Raw genomic sequence first — 20,195 nt, 5'->3', positions numbered from 1 at the left:
AACCCACATCATGACAGTGGAGCTTGGTTCTGTCCTCAGGACCACATAGTGGAGCAAAGGGGGCCTGGCACATTTGGCACATACCTGGTGTCATCCCGGTACCACTCAAAGTCAGGCGCAGGCACTGCCGAGGCCTCACATTTGAGTGAAGCTTTCCGCCCTGTGGTGGCTTCATTGCTCTTAGATTCTGTGATAGTGGGAGGATCTGTAGGAAAGACAGGCACACCATTGACATGAGGGTCAGAGGGTGCTGCAGAATTTCCATGCAAGAAGGACTCAGAAAGGACCATCTGATCGGAGAGCTGCACGAAAGAAATAGTCTTCAAGCCTCATTTACATGAATTTTGTGATCAGCTGAATGGCACTGATCACTAGAAAATGAAATAAAAATAAGAGATGATTAATGAAACTGTAGACTTGCTTTACTTAAATGGGACAATTAACAGGGTTTTATGGCAATGGAATCTAGGATTTCTTTTTCCCTTCTCCAATAGACCATCAGTTATTTCAACCATAGATTATAATATTTACATAGTTTTCTCTTTTTATAAATTAAATGGTGATACCAAAGGACTTGGGATTTTAAATGTCTAATTTGAACATTTTTCTTTTTCATCATCATCATTATCATCTCTGTTGTTATAGTTTGAGATGGTAGTAAGAAGTCTGGTGAAAGTGATAGAGGATTAAAGTTCTCCCAACATAAGCTCAGCCTGATATCGTTGCGGGAATTCAGAAAAACAAACAAACAAACAAACTAGTGTTAGATATTTACCTTTTTTTCTAAGTGTTTCCTTGTTGCTATGACCCAAGTAAATTGTGCTTTTGTGTGTGAGTGTACAATTGAAGTGTACTCTGCCGCAGAGAAGCCTGCCTGGTGTGTCAGTTTTCTGCGCTCACTGGCAGTTGGACACTTGATATGTTCTGCTTAGAATTGGGCTTGCAAAACTGTAGCGGGTTTGAAATGAGCTCAGAAACACATCTAATGTTCTAATTTGCTATGATTCTTTCAAGCAATCCTACAGAGGGTGGAACAAGCGTTTACAGGCCCACATGACTAAGCTGGGATGGTAGACTCAAGCTCCTGGCTTGACGATGCTGTATTTGTACAGGTTATGGACCTTCAAGGGGAAAAGGACTTTTCTGCCCAAAGGTCATTTGCCAGAAAATGGTAGGTTGGCTCTGTGCACAAGTCAAAAATAGACCCAAACAATCTGTTTAGATTTTGTGGAGGAGGAAGTTTATTTAGGGAAATTAGCAAAGTAAACTCTAGTACACAAAATTTATTTAAATCTCTGCTCTTCAGCACTTGGTTCGGCTCACTCATTTTTGCTTTTTGTCTTCATATTCAAAACTATTTTCCAAGTTTCCTGCCTATAGAAGACTCTGACCTTCTTAGTTTAAAAGGATGCACAAAACCATGAGGTTAGTCTGCAGTTTTCTCCCCCATTTCATTTTCACATCAGCATGGACATCTTGAAATCACTGACAGAGAGAGGAGGAGTTAAAGCACATTTGGATAAGCATCACCAGCCCTTGTGTAGACAGATGTGCCAAAGCGGGTGGTGGAGGTGGGTGTTTTATTTTAGACTTATCTACTCATTTTTGTATAGACACAAAAAAGCAGCCAGGTGAGTGGAAAGAACCCTGGATTGGAAACTAGGAGTCCTGGAATTTAATTTCAGTTTGGTTGTGTGGACCTCCCATCACACAATTTATCTTACTGAGCCTTGGTTTTATTACCTATAAAGTGAGGGAACCACACTTTAATGACCTCTAGTAACCCTTCCAGCTTAAAAAAAAAATTCTAGTCAAAACTGCCTATCTTTCACAAATGGGCAGATGGTATCATTATGACCCAAGTGTATGTTCATACCCATAACTCATTTAACCCCTAAATTACTAACTTTCAAAATTACAGCTTATTTATCTGTTCTATGAGTTAGGAGCCAGGATTAACAATCAGAAACAGGAAACCTAAGGTCAGATTTTGACTCTTCTCTTAACCAGAACTATGGCCTGCCCAAGTGTCTGCACCAGTTTGAGCTTTTTCTTTCTCTTCTTTTAAAAGAAGGAGTTGGGGCGCTTGGGTGGCTCAGTCATTAAGCGTCTGCCTTCGGCTCAGGTCATGATCCCAGGGTCCTGGGATCAAGCTCCACATCAGGCTCCCTGCTCCGCGGGAAGCCTGCTTCTCCCTCTCCCACTCCCCCTGCTTATGTTCCCTCTCTTGCTGTCTCTCTGTCAATTAAATACATACATAAAATCTTAAAAAAAAAAAGGAGTTAACCTAAAATGATCACCAAGGTTCCACATAAAATTCTTTCATTTGGTGATTTGCTATGTGGATCATTAGAGCACATTAGTTCAAAGGATAATGGGATAATTGGTGGTAGTGGTGTTGGTGGGGGAGGTATTTGTATAGAGATGGGGCACTGAACAGAGGTTAAGAGTTTGGATTTAAAGTTTGTTAGACATGAGCTCAAATACAGACTCTATACTTTACTGTCCTTCCTCATTACAGAAGATAGTGCTTTGTCTAGAGTCATATTGCCTCATCTTCCTCATTTATAAAAAGCTGGAACCAGAGGCAGGGAGGTCCACTTTGAGAGTACTGAAGGAACCCGCTAGCCTGCACTAGGTTTGTGATAAAGAAAATGGAAGGGAAGGGACAGAATTGAAATTGAGAGATATGAAGACTCAGAATTGACAAGAATAGATGTAAAGGACGAGGGAAAGGAGGAAGAGTGTCAGAGGTAACACTCAAGTTTCTGGGTTGGGCATCTAAGTGACGCCATCCTCTGCAAAAAGATACGTAAGAAGAGAAATAGATGACCATGAACAAATACTAGTTTCCCATCCTCACCTATTCACTGTAGTAGGTTCTGAAGCTGTCAGTGACTCCACAATTTGTAGCATGCTGGCCAGAGAGAGAATCTTGCTTGTGATTCTATTGACTTCTTTAATTTCTCAGTTTGTAAAATGAGTTTTAACCAGTGTTTGTGAATTTCTGGAGCCACATGGTTATGGGTGACAAACCCTTAATGATGACTACCTTATTGCTGAACCAGCCCTAACCTGATCCAATTCCACACTTTCTATCACCTCCACCTCTCACACTCATGGCTGCGGCACCTCAACATAATAATACCATGGTACATGGCTTCCAGCCCCTCCACCATGGGACCAAGAATGCAGGTCCCAGCTGTACAGTTTTGTGGGAGAGTTCTTCCTTACTCTGGATGTTTCCTTCTATGTGGTGGGAGCTTATTTAGTATACGTCCTTGCTCTGAGACCCACAAGGAAGGAATAATTTTGACTGAAAAGTCTGGAAAGAATAAATGAGGTTTCTTTGGCTCATCTTTTTCCTTGCTTCCTTTTGGGACCAACCTTCTGGCAGGGAATGAGGGTTTGCCTCTGTTTCTTCACACTAAAGTCTTACTCAGGCTCTCTCCTTCCTGCTCTTAGGTGAGGAGGCCTGCCCCATTCCAGGGCTGCCATGTTTGGAGAGATAAGTCCCCCACACTAAGTACTACCTCTATCCATCTTAATCTCTAATAATGGGGGCAGTTGGGCCTCTCATATATCTCCTTTACCTATTTCTCCATTTGTTTAGAACCTGAATAACTATGTAGTAAGTTATTTATTAGCTCCTCAGAGATGCCAGTATGGGAAAGGTGACAGCAAATTAAGGTTGAATACTTTTAGGTGCATTAATTTTGGGATAGGATGACACTGGTCAGTTACAAAGACCAAACACTTGCTTCTCTCCTTGAAAATCTAGGAAGTTTCTCCTCCCAAGGTAAATTCACAGATAATGATAAATGTACAAAGAAGTCATTGTTCCTAATATTTCTCAGATGACACGATGGTGCAAGTCTGTTCACTCATGGCTTATTGGAATGAACATTTCAAAATTCATTTGTAATGAATTCTGTATAGGTGAGGCTAAGAAAAATTATTACAAATCACATTGCAGCATGCCTAGTAGAGTTAAAATAATAGATGTCCATGCTCAAAATATTGTTATAATAAAAATGTGGCTTAATAATGCTGCACAGAGTTCATTGTTATTCTTTATGTGACTTTGGAATAGCCTAAATTTTCAAAGGACTCTTCCAGTCTTTATTACTTCAAAACTCTGGGTTCTGAAAATATTAATAAGGACTTTCTTCGTCTTATATCACCAATAACAAGAATTTTTCAAGTAGAATGAATAGGATAACAGTGACAGTGGTCTAGCAAACAAAGTATCATTCACTTAATCATCCTAATTTTTTTGAATAATAATATAAAAAGAACACAATTCTTAATAAAGGTCTCAATTTGTGGGCATTTACCATGTGTCAGCACTCTACTAGGCTTTAGGTATTCTTTTCACCCAAATAATAGCTATCAGAGATAAGACTTATTAACCCTAGCTTATGAATGAGAAGACAGATCTACAGAGGGTTAATAACTTGTCCAAATTCATATAGCCAACATTTGATGGAGTCTAGCTCTGAACCCATGTTTTGAAGGGCATGCTCTGAACTTCTCTGGGCTTCCATCTGAATGAGTTCCTTTAAAGAGAAATGAATTCCTAATAGGGAAAAATACCATTTAGGGGAACATGTTGGTAGCTTAAAAGGTAAATGTTCTATTTCTGCTATTAAAGGGTACCAAAATGGCACAGCATGCAGTGACCTAGGGGGTATAAACCTGCATTAGAAATCAGGAGTTGTGAGTTCAATTTCTGCCTGCGCCACTTAGATTATCATCTCCTATGGGTGACATGTTGACTTCCTGGGGCCCCCCCACCTATAAATGGAGATGATGACCCCTGTGATCTGTCTCACAGGTTTGATGTAAAGATCAAACGAAATCATGTATATAAGAGCACGTTTAACACCGGAGGTGATTACTTTTATTATTATTATTATTATTATTATTATTATTATTATTTTACATTTACTATTTGTATTACTATTATTCACGTGGTGGTTTGGAAGGAAAGAGGGCTGTGGAGTTAGAACTGGGTTAGAATCCCAACTCTACCTACCACTCACAAGTTCTTTGATTTTATGGCCAACAATGCTTATATTCTCTGAGCTCTGTTTTTGTCCTCTCTGTAGACAGATGATTTGATTATCTTTCAGGGTTAGTGTGCAATGGTGGACCAACGGAGGAGGGGCAGAGAATAGAGGCAATAAGAAAGGTACTATCTTTAGAGAATTTAAAGATAATAGAACTAACTTAAAGTAATCTTTTTTTTTAAACACTATGTCCCAGAAATACTAAACTTAACATACTAAATAATGTCAGTGATACAGTAAATATCTCCTTGCTGGGGCAGTTCAGGCCCAATACACCTCCCTCCTTGGTTAGCCACTGTCAATGTGATGACTACAGTGAATCATACAAAACCTCTAGTGGAGTCTTGGTACTCTAGGAATTCAGGAAATTATGGTTCTTGTTCACATTGCAAAGTTATGGTAGAAGATTGCAATACTCTGGATTCATACTGAATATCTCCTCTGAAGGTCCCATAATAGAGTCATAAGCATTAGGACATGTCTTTACTGAAATCATGCCAAATATAAGAATAAACTAAAGGTTGGCATGGAGAATGCGTAGCTGTAGCTGTGAATATCCAGAGAAAGTAGCCACTCTGGTTCCATTATGAGCAGTCATTTTCTTGAAGTCTCATCATTAGGTGATTTTTGAATCAAAGCACTGAAGAGTTCAGTTAAAATGCATATATATTATCTGGAGACAGTGGATGTCTCCAGTCCCAGTTGTAGAATCTATGGTAAGTAACCTCTACCTCCTCTAATAAATGGCTATCAAATGTAAGCATGAGCCTTAGAAATGCCAGCGTCCATGTCCCCCCCCATCTGTGTTGAGTTAGTTCTGGACATCAACGTGGAGGCAGAGCTGAGTTCAAAGGGAGACGAATGGAGGAGAAAGAAGTTATAGCTTGGTAGTGTGAACCTAGTTGGAGACATCGTTGTGGGAAGGTGGAGGAATATTAGCTGGTTAATGGGATGGAGGGAAGCCTTGAGAGTTGGGGGCAGCTTTGGAGAAGTATTTCTACAGAAATAGGAAAAGAGTTCAGTTTAACGAGAATCCAGATAAACTTAACGGTTTGCATTTATTGAATGTTGGCTATGCACTAGATATTATCCTCAGGATACGGGGCACTAGGATGAGGTAAACCCAAGTAGCTACTTTTAATACACTGTGAGAACTGAAATTGAGGGAATCTGTAAGGAAAGGACAGTTGTCCCTAGGGATGGTATCTGGAAGAAATGAGCAGCTGTACTGTAAGTAAGATACAAGAAACCAGAAGTCCTGTCTATTGTACTAGTAATAAGCTTATTTAGTTGAAGAGATTTCAGGTCAATAATTTAGCTTCTGTAAACTCCTCTCACTACTTAGAAAATAGATTTTGCTTGTCAAATGTCTATATGCAATGCTATAAACCAACTGTGGAGAAGGATTATCCAAGAGAAGTAAAAAGGAGAGACCGTAGAATCCAGTTTATGACGTAAACAGGAGAAACTGTTGTGTCTACATCTTTTATTTACTACTCTAGCTTCTCAGTGTCCTGCAACAAATATCTGTTGGCAACTGAGTAAATGAATCAATGAAATGCTTGTAGGAGCAAATTACCAGCATTGGGATTTTTTTTTCCAGTGGTACTCAGGGTCTGTTTCATTACAATAAGCTATTTAGTCATTATTTATCTTAGCCATCTTGATCCCCTGAACTAATTCCAAACCCTGTGTTTTGAAAAGGAAGAGGAATCAGTTTAAATAATGGGACACTTTCACAGTACAAAGGCTTAGATGAAGTGATGCAGGTAATACTGGATATTTCTCTGTAGGACCAAGTTTTGCAAGCCAGACCTGGTTCTGTAATTCAATCCTGGAGACTTCATCTACTTGATACAACTACACGTAAATAGGACATATCGTATGAACAGTACAACAGGTACAATGGCTAGTTGTTTTAATGTAATATAAACACAGCTTATGCAGTGTTGGTGAAAAGGGTGATTACAAAAGAAATTGATATCAGAATATATTTCCTGATTTGTGACTGAGTTTGAAGAAATGTTAAGAGGGCAGACTTTACCTGTGAGTTTTTACCTACTCATTCAGTCAACATTCACTGAGCAATTTTTATAAGGTCAGGTATGTGCTAGGTGCTGCTGGTTAGGACATACATTTTGTATGTTTAACTAAGCTCATTATAAAACTTCATGTAATTTGTTATTAGATATCTTTTCAGAATCTTGAGGTTCTGTCTATATTCTTCCATGGTTCACTCATCACTAGGAAAAGCTCACATCTTCATAAAAGCCTTTTCTTAAAAATTATCAGTATTTTCTTCTGCTCTAAGTTACACTATGGGGACAGTCAAGAAGGAGCAATGTCAGACTAATTGCGCTAATAATAATAGGGCCCAGGCGGCTGGCTTTGATCTTGGGAACCATCTGCAATGCGGGCCACTTTGATGTTTCACACAATGGAAGCATAAATATTTTCTATGTACTCCATGATTGGACTTTCAGAAATCTAATTAAGATGAAGGTCAATTAAAAGAAAATGAAATCTTAACTCTAAAAGTCAGAGAAGAGGTGGAAGATGATGGCATGGCTGTGTGTACATAAAAGAACCTAACTAACCTAATTATAAACTTATATAAACACCCAGAGAAATTGCCTTTCATGTGAAAAAAAGGTCCTAAAGCATTTTATAACATTAAGATCATTAATGTGTCTTTGAAACACACCCAGCACTGAAAAAGAATAGTAATACTGGCATTTCAAAACTATTACAAAAAAAAAAAAAAAGTCGCAGACATCTCCAGGACAAAAGCACTTCAGAGCTCATCAAATGTACCCCTCGCTTCTTGGAAATGATTGCCATAGGTGTCTATGGCAGAGTCCTATGTATTGGATTCTTCTAGATATTGGGGTGAAGGGGGTTTCACTGTCTAGGAAAGCTGCAAGGCTAAAGCGGGGTAATGGGAAATAGTGCAACCCGGCGTAGACCAGGTCACCTCAGACAAGTTTCCTCAGCTCTCTGTGCCTCAGTTTCCAGATTTTTAAAGTATAACTAATGATGTTTATCTCATGAGTTTACTGTGAGAATTAAATGTAATTCCATTAGTCCAGTACTGCCCATGATGGCTACTAAGGATTGAAAAATGCCTTCTCTTCTTCTTCATCCTGAGAACATGGGCTTTAGAATCAAATGGGCCAGAGTCTGAATCCCTTTTCTTACACTTGCTTCTACATTGGAAAAGCAACTTTACTTCCTTGGGCTTCAGAGTCTCAACCCCTAAAATGGAGTCAGTTCTATCTACCATGACAAGGAATTTATATAGAATTTATATAGAATTGCTGGTACATAGGTAACTTCATGGAAGGCTTAAGATAATGAAAAGTAATTTACAATGGTCTAGAGTATATTTTCAAATATGGGTTAACATGTTTGTGCATCTGTCTCTGTGTGCCTATGTACATGCATGTATGTGTGTTATATATGCATATGTATATATGGGTGTGTAGGGGATGTATTTGTATGTGTGTGTGCTCTAAATGCATAGGAAGGGAGAACTGTCAGGATGTCCCTTTGTCCCTGTCACTAGCCACAATTGTTTGATGTGGGAACTTGAATTTGAATGATGTGAAAGGTCACTCCTAACTGAACAGGGTAAACGAATTCTCTTTATTCCTTTGCTGGGTGACATACATCATATGGATCCACCCCTGCCCCCTGTCTTTTGAACTACATCTAAGGATCTTTTCATCTGCGAAGTTCAAAGTATGACCGTTACCTATGCATCTTAGTGAAATCTTTGTTTCTAATGCCCATACTTTGGGACAAATAGCCAAACTAATTTATCAAGTATCCCTGGTAGCCATCGGGGACACATGATAACCTGACCACAGTGACTTGAATTTGTTCTCAAGGCCAATCAGTTAAATAGCAGAGGAAGGGTTATTGCCTTCTGATAAACAATGCAATAAGAGAAATTCCAGTTGAAGCAGATATGAATTGTTTCTTTTTCCAAAGTGGTGTGAACTTATTCTCCACAAAGACCAAAATAGTGATTGCCAGAAATGCTAGGGCTGTCTGATCATGTTTTCTTAATTCTGTAGTCTGAGTAAAAGACAGACTGTATTGTTAAATGCATTATGGGTTATATTTAGAGTTGGTAGAGTTGATTTATCTAATTCAAAGGCCAAGTCCTGCCCTGAGATGTGTCCAATGTATAAATGTGCATCCCTGACCAGAGGAGCATCTGCTTGAAATGCAATGTTCTTTTGTTAATGGGATCTTTAGAGCTTGCTCGTGGTAGAGGTGGGCCCTGGGCACACAGCGCCTGCTGGCTTTTGCTATACTCACAGTTCACAGTGACCTTCACTTGTCTCACATCCGCTGAGGAGACTTCATTGGCAGCTTTGCACTCATATTTGCCTGACTGCTCCCTGGTGATGCCAAGGATCTCCAGATATTCTTCTTCTCCTTCAAACTCTCTCCCTGAAAAACAGAAATTTGCATGATTGTTTTTTAGGTTTAAAATATGCAGTAGAACACCTATGTTTTCTTTTCAGAAGCAGTAAATACACATGGTTTTTTTTAATAATTTGACAATGCATTTGTCTGAGGTCAGGTCCCACAGAAGCAGACCCCAAGACAAAAAGTCAGGTGAACGTGATTACGGAAGGAGCATTCTCAGGAAAAACCAGTAGGTGAGTAGGAAAGTGGGACCTGGAAGAGAAAGAAGCCAAGAGAGGGTACAGGTCTCATCCCACACAAGGTAACTTGGTTTAATCCATGAGGGAGCTCTGGGGAAAGCACATGTCCCACTCAAAGTTGTCCTGACTGAGGGTCAAGAAGCTAGAGTGTTTATGCATCTACACCCATTGGTCACTGGTTGAGGGCTCAGAACACAGTGGGAATTGGGCACAGAGTTGTAAGGGCTCAGACGGACTACTGTCGAAGCCCTGTTACCATCAATTACACCATGTGGCAAAACACGCTTCTGACCGAAGTTGTTATTAGGAAAAGCGGTTTCCTTTTGAGAAACTCATTCTTCTCCCTCAGATTATGTGGAATTCTGTTTACAAAGGTCATGTTTAAAACCCTGTCATGTAGTTATGGTTTCCTTGCTTAGTGTCAAGCTGTAAACTGCTTCATCATTGAGGCTTTCAGACCAGGAACCAGATAAATGAGGATGTGCTGCTGATGCTGTGCTTTGTGACAGACTGTGTCACATGGGGGTGGGTGGTAGGGAGCTCAATATCATTGGCTTAATCAGTTAGAGTTAGGGCTCTGGAGGTCCTTTTGGGAAAGTTCCGCAAAGTTGGATGTGTCCATTTAGTAATGAAATTTCAAGACAGGCAGGCTTGTTTAATTCCCCTCCTGTGGAGTATAATTGATTAAATGACTTTCTTCCGGAAGAAGGTGGGGGTAGTGAGAGAAGGACTAGGAAGTGGGAGGGGAGGAAAAGGAACTGAGGGAAAAGAAGATGAAGAGGGAAGGGGATTGAGCAGGGGAAGAGCTTGGTCAAAAAGGCCTATGGACTTTAACTCTAGCTAAATTGAACCCTCTAAATTGAACAAATTATAAAACCCCATTGCTGTTGGGTTAGGATAAAGCAGTTGGGGAGGGTGCAAGAGGACACAATCCTGCCCCGCGAAGAAATCTTGCTCTTGGTCAACCCACACTAAGTGGTACCAATTAATAACTTTGCTCAAATGCCACAAGCTGTTTTCCTTTTCTGGAAATTCCCCAATGGCCAAATCAACATAACAGACAGCTAGCACAGAGACAAATTCACTGTCTAAATATGTCAGCCAAGCCTGTTAACTAGGCTCCCAGTAGAACACAGGGCCTCTTTGATAACATCTTATAACACAACTGTCAGGACTATTCTAAGCTTCAAGTCTTCTGTCAATTGTCACTATCACTAGTGTTGAGGAGGAGACTATACAATCCCAACAACAAAAGGCAGTAGTTATATAGAATTATCTGGTTCTGGAGTCCTGCACATTTTCTAGCACATGTTTCTACTAAAAATGTTTTAGAATTAGTGTGTTAAGTAAATAGCTGCATATTATCTATAAAAGATTAATTTTTTTCCCTGTGTTTTCACCTTTTTCCTTCTCCACATTCAGGGAAGCAGTCAGACCTGACTTCACATGCTGCAGGAGTAGAATGTGGTAGGAAAGAAAACAGAAATCTTAGGAAGGGTAATAGTCCGCTGTATTGGATGAGCTGGGAAGAATTTGGGCTTGGAGGAAAAAAAACAATCTTTCCTACATACTTGCAACTGTGGACTGAGAGTCATGTCAACTAATTGATGCTAAAATCTTGTAGCTAAATGCAAATACCCTGAAGACAAACGGCAATGTTGACAACTCCAGGCCAAAATAGGTGTAAACTCATTAAAAAATCTGGAGTGAATGGGCGCCTGGGTGGCTCAGATGGTTAAGCGTCTGCCTTCGGCTCAGGTCATGATCCCGGGGTCCTGGGGTTGAGCCCCGCATCAGGCTCCCTGCTCAGCGGGGAACCTGCTTCTCCCTCTGCACCCCCCCCATGTGCCCGCTCTCTCTCTCTCTCTCTCTCTCTCACACAAAAATAAATAAATAAATTCTTTAAAAAAATCTGGAGAGCAGCGGTGGAATTGACAGTAAGACAGCATTACTGATTTTGAGAATAATGGTGTATTGTAATAAAAGAAGAGTTTGGGGCACCTGCATGGCTCAGGAGGCTCAGTTAAGTGTCTGACTCTTGGTTTCTGCTCAGGTCACCATCTCAGGGTCGTGAGATGGAGCCCAACATCAGGTTCCATGCTGAGCACACCTGTGCCCCTTCCCCAACCCCTCCCCCTCTTTGTGCACTCTCTATCTCTAAAATAAATAAATAAAATCTTTAAATCGGCCTCCCCCTGCTCTGCGGGGAGCCTGCTTCTTCCTCTCCCTCCGCCTGCCACTCCCCCTGCTTGTGCTCTCTCTCATTGTCAAATAAATAAATAAAAAATAAAAAAAAAGAAGAAAAGAAAGAAAGAAGGGTTCCAAATGATTTCTGAATGGTATAGGATTTCTTCCCTGCCAGCCCCCCCCAACTCCATCAACCTCATTCCTGGGTGGGTACTGAGCTGTCAGTGAAAGAACAAGTGCGGTCTTCTTAGAGATGGCCAACAACACTGTATTCTTTTCGATTCACTGGGGGAGAAAGGGTATGCTGAGTCCTCTGCTGTTGAAAAGCTGGACAGGGCATCTCTGGCTGTGTCCTGAGGAGGGATTTGCTGGGTGGAGTTGTTGGTTCAAAAAAAGGTGTGTCAAGGGCGCCTGGGTGGCTCAGTTGGTTAAGCGTCTGCCTTCAGCTCAGGTCATGATCCCAGGGTCCTGGAATCGAGTCCTGCATCGGGCTCCCTGCTCGGCAGAGAGTCTGCTTCTCCCTCTGCCCCTCCTCCCCCACTCGTGCTCTCTCTCCCTCAGGCTCTCTCTCTCTCAAATAAATAAATAAAATCTTAAAAAAAAAAAAAAAGGTGTGGCCATACCAATAGAGCCCCCAGGTGGAAACAGCCACCATGACATACCTTTTATCTGATCAAGTGCAATTATTTGTTCAAAGCATGGACACCTGCTTTTGTTCACCTTGAGTCAGAATTCTAAAATGCGCTCCGAGTCTCTTGCTCCTCTCCCTTTGCCCCAGTATATCTGTCCGCCTCAGGGCACTTTTCCCCTCCATTCTTTCAGTTCACTCTGACTAGCTGCTCTCAACCCAAGGGTCCTGTCCCCATTTCCCTCTACTCTCTCAACCTCAAGAAGGCTCTCAGGCCAGAGTGTGACACTTAACCTGTTGTGACATTCTCCGGTGGAATAAAGCCCCCTGGCTACAATGTGGGCCTTTCTCTTGTTCCTATCTATTATTTTCTGCCCTGGCATAAATGTTCACTTGAAATGCAAATTTCAATATTTTGGTATTTTAAACATCTCAACCTATTTCCACAAGCCTGCTCACGTCGCTGAGTGTTATATTTATTCTGGGATCTGATGTTTAGTTTAAATCTCCCTTTGCTTAATGTGCTTTTGCGTCTCCTGGCAATTTTCAGCTACCAGGCTAAATAACTTCTCGTCCTCCTCAGTGGATGCACCTTTCAAACTCCTGCACATAATTAGCATATCCCCTCGTAGTCACTGTTTACTCAAATGGTACATATTAGTTCTTTTAAAATTTCTTCATAAGTCAGAAAGAAGGGCCTGGAGCTAACAGCAAGAGGAAAGTGTTCTCTTCTGTGTTCCCTAACGTAGAGGCAAACCAGCCAGGAATCACGCCAATTAAAGTATGCCAGGTGCCACCATCTTAGCAGCTTCAGAATATTGTGCTTTGGTGAAACTTGTGGATTCACATCTGAAATGTTGATTGATTCAGATTTCCAAAGTCAACCAGGCATTTGGAAGCAAGCAGCCACTTGAAATTAAGTACGTTCCCGTGGCACTGGTCTCTCTCCTTCCTCTCTCTTGCCCCCATCCCCTCCTTCCCCTTCCCACATACACACGGGCATACAGACAAATAGCTATTTATATTTAACCATTCACTTGAACTTTTAGGAAACAGCATACAAATTCACTAAAACACAAATATTTGCTTACTAAACAGAACAGGCCTATTCTTAAAAATTCCCCAGAGATGACAACAAGTGCCCTATTTGAGATTTAAAAAAAAAAAAGGCTACTATCCTAATAATCATTATGATATCTTTCATTTTTTTTTATTTGAGGTACAGGAAATAGCATTTAGAAAACTTGTTAAAATTTGAGCGTTTTATGACTTTAAAAATGTAGAATTCCAAGGATTCATACATGTTAGGACAGGGAGAAATCATTTTTTCCCCTATTCTGAGAAGAGTCTTAGTATATCTCTGCAGATCATTCTCTCACAGAAGGGAAGGTGGGTTTGAAATGGGATTGACATTCTCTTTACTCTCCTAAATTTGAATATTTACTAGTGGATGTAAACAGATTAGCTTTAACACAAACACACATTAATGAAAAGCAAAGGAATGGAGCTTGTCTTGCAAGGTACGTGTGCTCGTATGCGTGTTGGGCCTGTGGTTGGAAAGAGTGAACAGGGTGTGCAAAAGCAAGCTTCTACCTCTCAAAATAAAAGAAAAAAGGATTGCAAATCAATGATGCCATTTGAAGTTTTCTGTGCTAACTTCAAATACTGTAACAAGTTTCTGTTCTTACAGTACGTTTCATGTTTTCTTTTTTTTTCCTAAGGACATACTCACCTGTTCCTGTCTTTGCTTCACTCCCTACTTTTTTTTTTTTTTTTGGCACATCATGTTCCACACAAACATGCAAAAAAAAAAAAAAAAAAAAAGGAATGGAAGAGAGAAAAAAACCCAAGAAATCTAAAAAGAAATATGCCTGTGATGGGGTTCTGTTTGTATTTCCAGCCATATCTCTCTCTAGATCTTTGAAGTTTTGTTTCTCAGCTTCACATCCCAGCTGAGAGATCCTTTAGCATTTGACAGTGTTTCTGTCCAAAGGTTGAAACCACTTCTCATCCCCACCTCTCACCACCCATCATGAGAGAGTTGAGGGGGGTGGTAAATGATCCATGACTGAAAGACAGGGGTGGGGGCAGACACAATCGTCATTAGTAGCAATCAGAAGAGAATTAAGGAGACACAGGGAGGAACACTGCATTGAAGACATACAATGGTGATACAATAGGGATGATTTTAAGGAAGAGTTCGAGGGATGGAAATGAAAGAAGAGAGAGTTCTCTAGAGAATGAGGCATTTGACTATTGAGATATTTGAGCTACATGGAAGGGAAGGGCTTGGTTACTCTGCTGTAGAAAATTCCCCATTTGAATAGGAAGACACAACAGGGTGTGGATTATGCGAATTGGTCCCATGCCTTCTGCAGCCCCAAACGGTGTAGTTAGTACCCAGAAACCAGAGGCAAGCACAATGACAGGAAAGATTCACAACTGGCTTTGGCTCTATGAATGAGCATGAGCCAAATGAAGAAGAACGGCCTGGCGTTATTTTTCTTGGCATCCAGAGAGATCCAATTCATTACGGTTTGCATTTTTTGCTTTCACATACAAAAAATCAGCTAGTTCACAGTTTGAGCTCAGCATGCAACCGGAAGCTGCCATCTACACACCCTTTTTATTCCTGGGGCATGATATTCTGTTATTGTACTCACACTTAACCATTACCTCCTGTCTAGTGTCAGTTTTTAGAAACTCTTCCACCCTTCTAAATGCTAGGCTTGAAATCAGGATTTCCTATGTTCTGTTTTTTTTTTTTTTAAGACTTTATTTATTTGACAGAGAGAGAGACACAGCAAGGGAGGGAACACAAGCAGGGGGAGTGGGAGAGGGAGAAGCAGGGCTTCCCGCTGAGCAGGGACCCTGATGTGGGGCTCGATCCCAGGACACTGGGATCCTGACCTGAGCTGAAGGCAGACGCTTAACCAACTGAGCCACCCAGGCGCCCCTGTGTTCCGTTTTTTACAAGGGGAATTGTATCGATAATAGCGAATCTTCCATTGTAGGGACCGTATCTGGTTTTGCTCATCATTGGACCCCTCCCTTCCGCACCAGGGTGTGCAGCACGATGCTGGATGCTGGGGTGCTCCAGAAATATTGCCGAGTGACTGCTGATGGAGCTACCACTTAATAAACACGTACTAGGCACTGTGCTAGGTGACTCAGATATTATCTCATTTAATGCACAATACTGCGTTTGAGTGCTTACAGATGAGGAAACATGGGAATCCAGGTTTAGAGAAGACCCTAAAGGAACTTGCCCAGGTATATAAGGTTGTTAAGGAGAACTGAGGTTTGAACCAGTCTGTGGGCTTCTGGAGCCCAGGTTCCCAACGAAGCATGTCTGCTTTTATCACTACAGTGCCCTGAGATGCTATCGTTAGCTGGTCTCTTAGCTCTCAGAATCTGCTCTATTTCTGTCTACTGAGTAGAAGATGGGAGTTTGAGAATGGGAAATGGGGAATTTCCAAAACAATGTGGCTCAGTTATAGATAAAAGAAGTAAGAGACAGCCTTCAGTTTTTATAAGGTTTGTCCACTTAACTTCCTTATTGAAAGAACCAAATGAAGCAATATATAAGAAGAAAAAGCTGATAGTTTAGAAGTTTAGCACCACATACTTATTTATAGAAGCTCCACTGAAGACACTGGTGCACACAGATGCCAACAGGCAGCGAAGGAGGGACAGGAACAGTGTAGAATGGATTTCTTATATTAAGAAAGAGTTACTAGGAAGAGTGAGTTTTGAGGAAGTTGGAAAACACAAGTGCAGAAAAGCAGAGCTGGCAAATTGTGAAAGGGTGTGGCAATCTGGTTAACCTATTTGAAACAGAGTTTTCCATGTAGGAGAAATGAGCAGCATGATGTGAGGGGTGGTGTGAAGACTCTGAATTTACTGTGTTTAGTACCTCTGCATCTCAATGAAGGTACAAATGGAGCCTTCCAGCACCCACAAGGTACTGAGTAAAATGGCATTTTTTATAATGTTTTTTCCTTCCTTCCTTCCTTCCTTCCTTCCTTCCTTCCTTCCTTCCTTCCTTCCTTCCTTCCTTCCTTCCTTCCTTCCTTCCTTCCTTCCTTCTTTCCTTCCTTCTCTTCTCTCTTCTTCCCTCTCTCTTTTTCCCTCCCTCCCTTTTTTCCTTCCTTCTCTACCTCCCACTCTGTCTTTCATTTCTGGAGAAAACACAGTGTATAAGCATGGAATTCCTTGTTTAAAATCCTTTTTGGGCACCTGGGTGGCTCAGTTGGTTAAGCGTCCAAATTCTGATTTCGGCTCAGGGTCATGAGATCAAGCTCCACATAGGGCTCTGCTCTGAGCGTGGAGTCTGCTTGAGATTCTTTTTCTCCCTCTCCCTCTCCCCCTCCCCCTGCTCCAGCTCTCTAAATAAATAAATAAATAAATAAATCTAAAAAACCACAAATTTTTATTTAAAAAAATAAAGTCCTTTTTATATCAATACCACTTACACTCAGTACCAGCTTCTTGGTGCTAAATCCTACATTCTATTATGCTAAGCTGCCCTGTGAACTGCTGTTGAAAGTGGAGATGGTTCTTCAAGGATGTCAAATAGTGATCATCAATCCTGACTAATTGGCAATGGCTGCCGGGAGGGTGATATTGAGAAGGAATCTGAGGCAGAGTCTGGGCTCAGTGGAAAAGAGTGGCAATGTCTGTGAGGGCAAAGAAGGGAATGTGTGCCACATACTGGGGACTTTCACTTGCCCTGGGTCCTCCTGTAGTCCATTTGAGTTTTCTTCATTATGAACTGTACTCTAACGCAGCGCGTATGTTGAAAGCTAAGGACCTCCTGGGTTTGAATGCAATTGGCACCACTCGGGAAATTAGGAAGGAGTGCTTAATCTGGAGTGAAGATAATGAGTTCCATTCTTCACATGGTTGGTGTCAGGTTTTCTTGGAACATCCTGGAGAGTATGTTCCTCAAGCACCCAGAAATACGGAGTTGTTAAGAGACTGGGGCTACATGTGGATTAAATGTGTAATAATAGATATCGGTGGGAATTCAAACCATTGTAGTAGAGACTGCAGAACATTTGTATGACATAGCATGATGTCCTAAAGCAGGAACTCACTGTCTTACTTCATTTTTGTTTTCCTAAAGGTGTGGGGAAGAAGAGGCAGGGAGGTAAAACCAGAAACAAAAACAAAAACAAAAAAACAAAAAACCAAACCAAAAACCTTGGAAAAGTCCTTTGGAATAAAATAAAAATAAAAATTCCAGCAGGTGTCTGTTTTCTGGATGATTTCATAAGAAGGGGGTGACGTAGAGATTAGAACTGGTGGTCAGAGGCAGCAACAACCATGAGCTCTCACCATTGCCATCAGATCTGTCGGGGTGTCACGTGACCTGTCATTAACGTCTGCCATGACAGAGGATGAAATATCCAGAGAGGTGAGGAACAGAGCTTGCTGTTTTCAAGAGTCACATAAATCAATTGGCATTTTGTAAGTGAATGTGTTAAACTCAGCAGGGCAATTGCACTGTGGAAGAATCGCTAGGTGTAGTTTTGTGACTGCCACAGAAGCCTTTGAAAGGTAATTAAAACAAAGCAGGCAATAACCCCATCTGGCCCTCTGCCCTTTCATTCTAGGCCTCCATGTTGCAATGACCTCATTTGGGCTCACCCCCAAATCTTTGCCTCACTTCTCCCGCTAGCCTCACCGCTGAGTGAGCTGTTCGATCCAATTTAGAGAACTGTTCTTGCTTAAAGTCAATAAATAAGTAATGAAGAGAAAAGAGGAGTAAGGAGTGGGGGTAGGTCAGAAAAGGAAATGGTTTAAGTATGAACTAAATTGATGTTCTTAGAATGTTCCCATTTAACATAAGGCGGGAAGCTCCCCGCTCCACGCGAATAATCCTGAGGAGTATGGCAATTTGCTTCTTGCTTTGGGCCCAAAACACAGGAACTAGGAATTACCCCTATCAACACTTGGCTTGGGTTGCAGTCCTGTGTGTACCAGCACCCCTCCATCCTGGCCCCGGATTTTTTTGGCCTTTCTGGCAAGCAGATGGATCGAAGCGGGAGTGTTGGGAGCGCTGGCGTCGAGGCGGAGGGGGGTCCAGGAGCGAGCTGCGCCTGCTCTGGAAAACGGTGGCTGTCGCCGGCCCGGCCCACACGCTCCTGGAAGTCTACGAGGCTAGTGGGCCAAAGCTTAATAGGAAAACAGCAACGATTTGTCTCCACTGCTATTTATGTTTCAAGCGCGTGACAGGCTGTCAGTGCAAGTGAGGGTCGCTAAATTTACTGCCTTTCAGATTACTGCCACAGTCTCTGACTTGACAAGTCACTTCATTTAAAAAGCACCGCATGAGGATGTTTCCTCCACTTCTTTTTAAATAAAAACAAAGGCAGAGAAAAAGGCCATCACAGAGGTTTAGAGGGATGAAATGAAGAAAGCCCACCAGACTGGCCCAGCCCGATGGGCAGGGAATTTCACAAATTCCCCTTAATTAAAGTGGCGAGGGAAGGAAAGGGATGACCCGGAATTTCTTGGTTTGACTGATTTGTGGACTGGATGACATTTTAAGTTGGGGAGAAATAGGTAGTAAAATTTGGTTTTTATATCTGTTGAATTTGAATCCTGAAAGGGTATTCAAGTGGAGATCCCTTCAAAACAACTGGATATAAATGAAGACTAAAACTAGCTTATTTTTTTACTCTTCATTTCTTTATTCATTCATTTTCTGAAATCTTTATAAACCAAGGAAGATAACTATAGACAAAAATAAGGAACTAACCATCTAGGGGGAAAAGGGGATACAGATGGGTGCCTCCACATGCTGAATAAGATTAATAATTCAAAACACGAATTTTTAGTATAAAAGGCCTAAATACTTAAAAACATATATGCAAGTGGGGTGTGGTCTGAATAGCAGAGCATGGCTTCTGAAGTACAATTATAAACAGTAATTATAAGAAATAGGAAGTAGAAGAAAGATATTATTCTTACTCTTACGGAACTTACATTCTCATCAGGGATAAATACAATTAAACAGTTCTGGAGGCCTTGACTTTACTTCACATGAGTGGAAAATGGATTAAAGGTTTTGGAAATTATATGTGAACCAGTTTCTGTTAAAAACTATTAATCATATTTTTGTCAATGGTTTTAAATGCTACTCCTATTTACAGTTTGGTTTATTTCTTGATTCTGTTGTCTTTTGACTCTTTTTGTCTATTCTTGGCCTAGTTGCCTACTATTTTATTCTTTAATTTTTAATCTATGTTGGGGGAGAGTGGGTAATAAAAATGAGTTTTTATACCTGTTAAGTTTATACCTGTTGAATTACCATAGCTTTTTTTTTTTTAAGTAAACTCTGTGTCCAACCTGGGACTCGAACTCACAACCCTGAGATCAAGAATTGCATGCTCTCCCAACTGAACCCTGACTACCCCCACCATAGCTTTTAATACATTTTAATTAAAGATATGGATAGTCATTTCTTAGAATTTTCATGATTGGTTCCATATATCTTTTTCAGATGAACTTTAGAATTATTTTCTAAATCAAACCAAAAATAAATATTCAGCTTTTTGATTGGTTTTGTATCAGATTTATAGGTTTATTTACAGAGATATAGGTTTATAATCTTGATTCTGT

At 40.9% G+C, this 20,195-nt stretch overlaps 1 protein-coding gene across 5 annotated transcripts in view; it reads right to left on the bottom strand.

The window, feature by feature from the left end:
• LOC113917567 (limbic system associated membrane protein) overlaps positions 1-20,195 on the bottom strand; it is a 651,218-nt gene that overhangs the window by 39,892 nt on the left and 591,131 nt on the right. For all 5 annotated transcript variants that reach the window (XM_027585416.2, XM_027585415.2, XM_027585420.2 and 2 more), the window contains exons 4-5: positions 9,399-9,533; positions 85-205 (exon numbers count right to left, since the gene is read on the bottom strand). In XM_027585416.2, the coding sequence (XP_027441217.1) occupies positions 85-205; positions 9,399-9,533 (256 nt within the window). The remainder of the gene's footprint in view (positions 1-84; positions 206-9,398; positions 9,534-20,195) is intronic.

Source organism: Zalophus californianus, chromosome 1 (assembly GCF_009762305.2).
Source record: "Zalophus californianus isolate mZalCal1 chromosome 1, mZalCal1.pri.v2, whole genome shotgun sequence".
NCBI classification, from domain to species: domain Eukaryota; kingdom Metazoa; phylum Chordata; class Mammalia; order Carnivora; family Otariidae; genus Zalophus; species Zalophus californianus.
The sequence above is the reverse complement of the archived record's forward strand: the minus strand, read 5'-3'. Positions and strand labels throughout refer to the sequence as shown.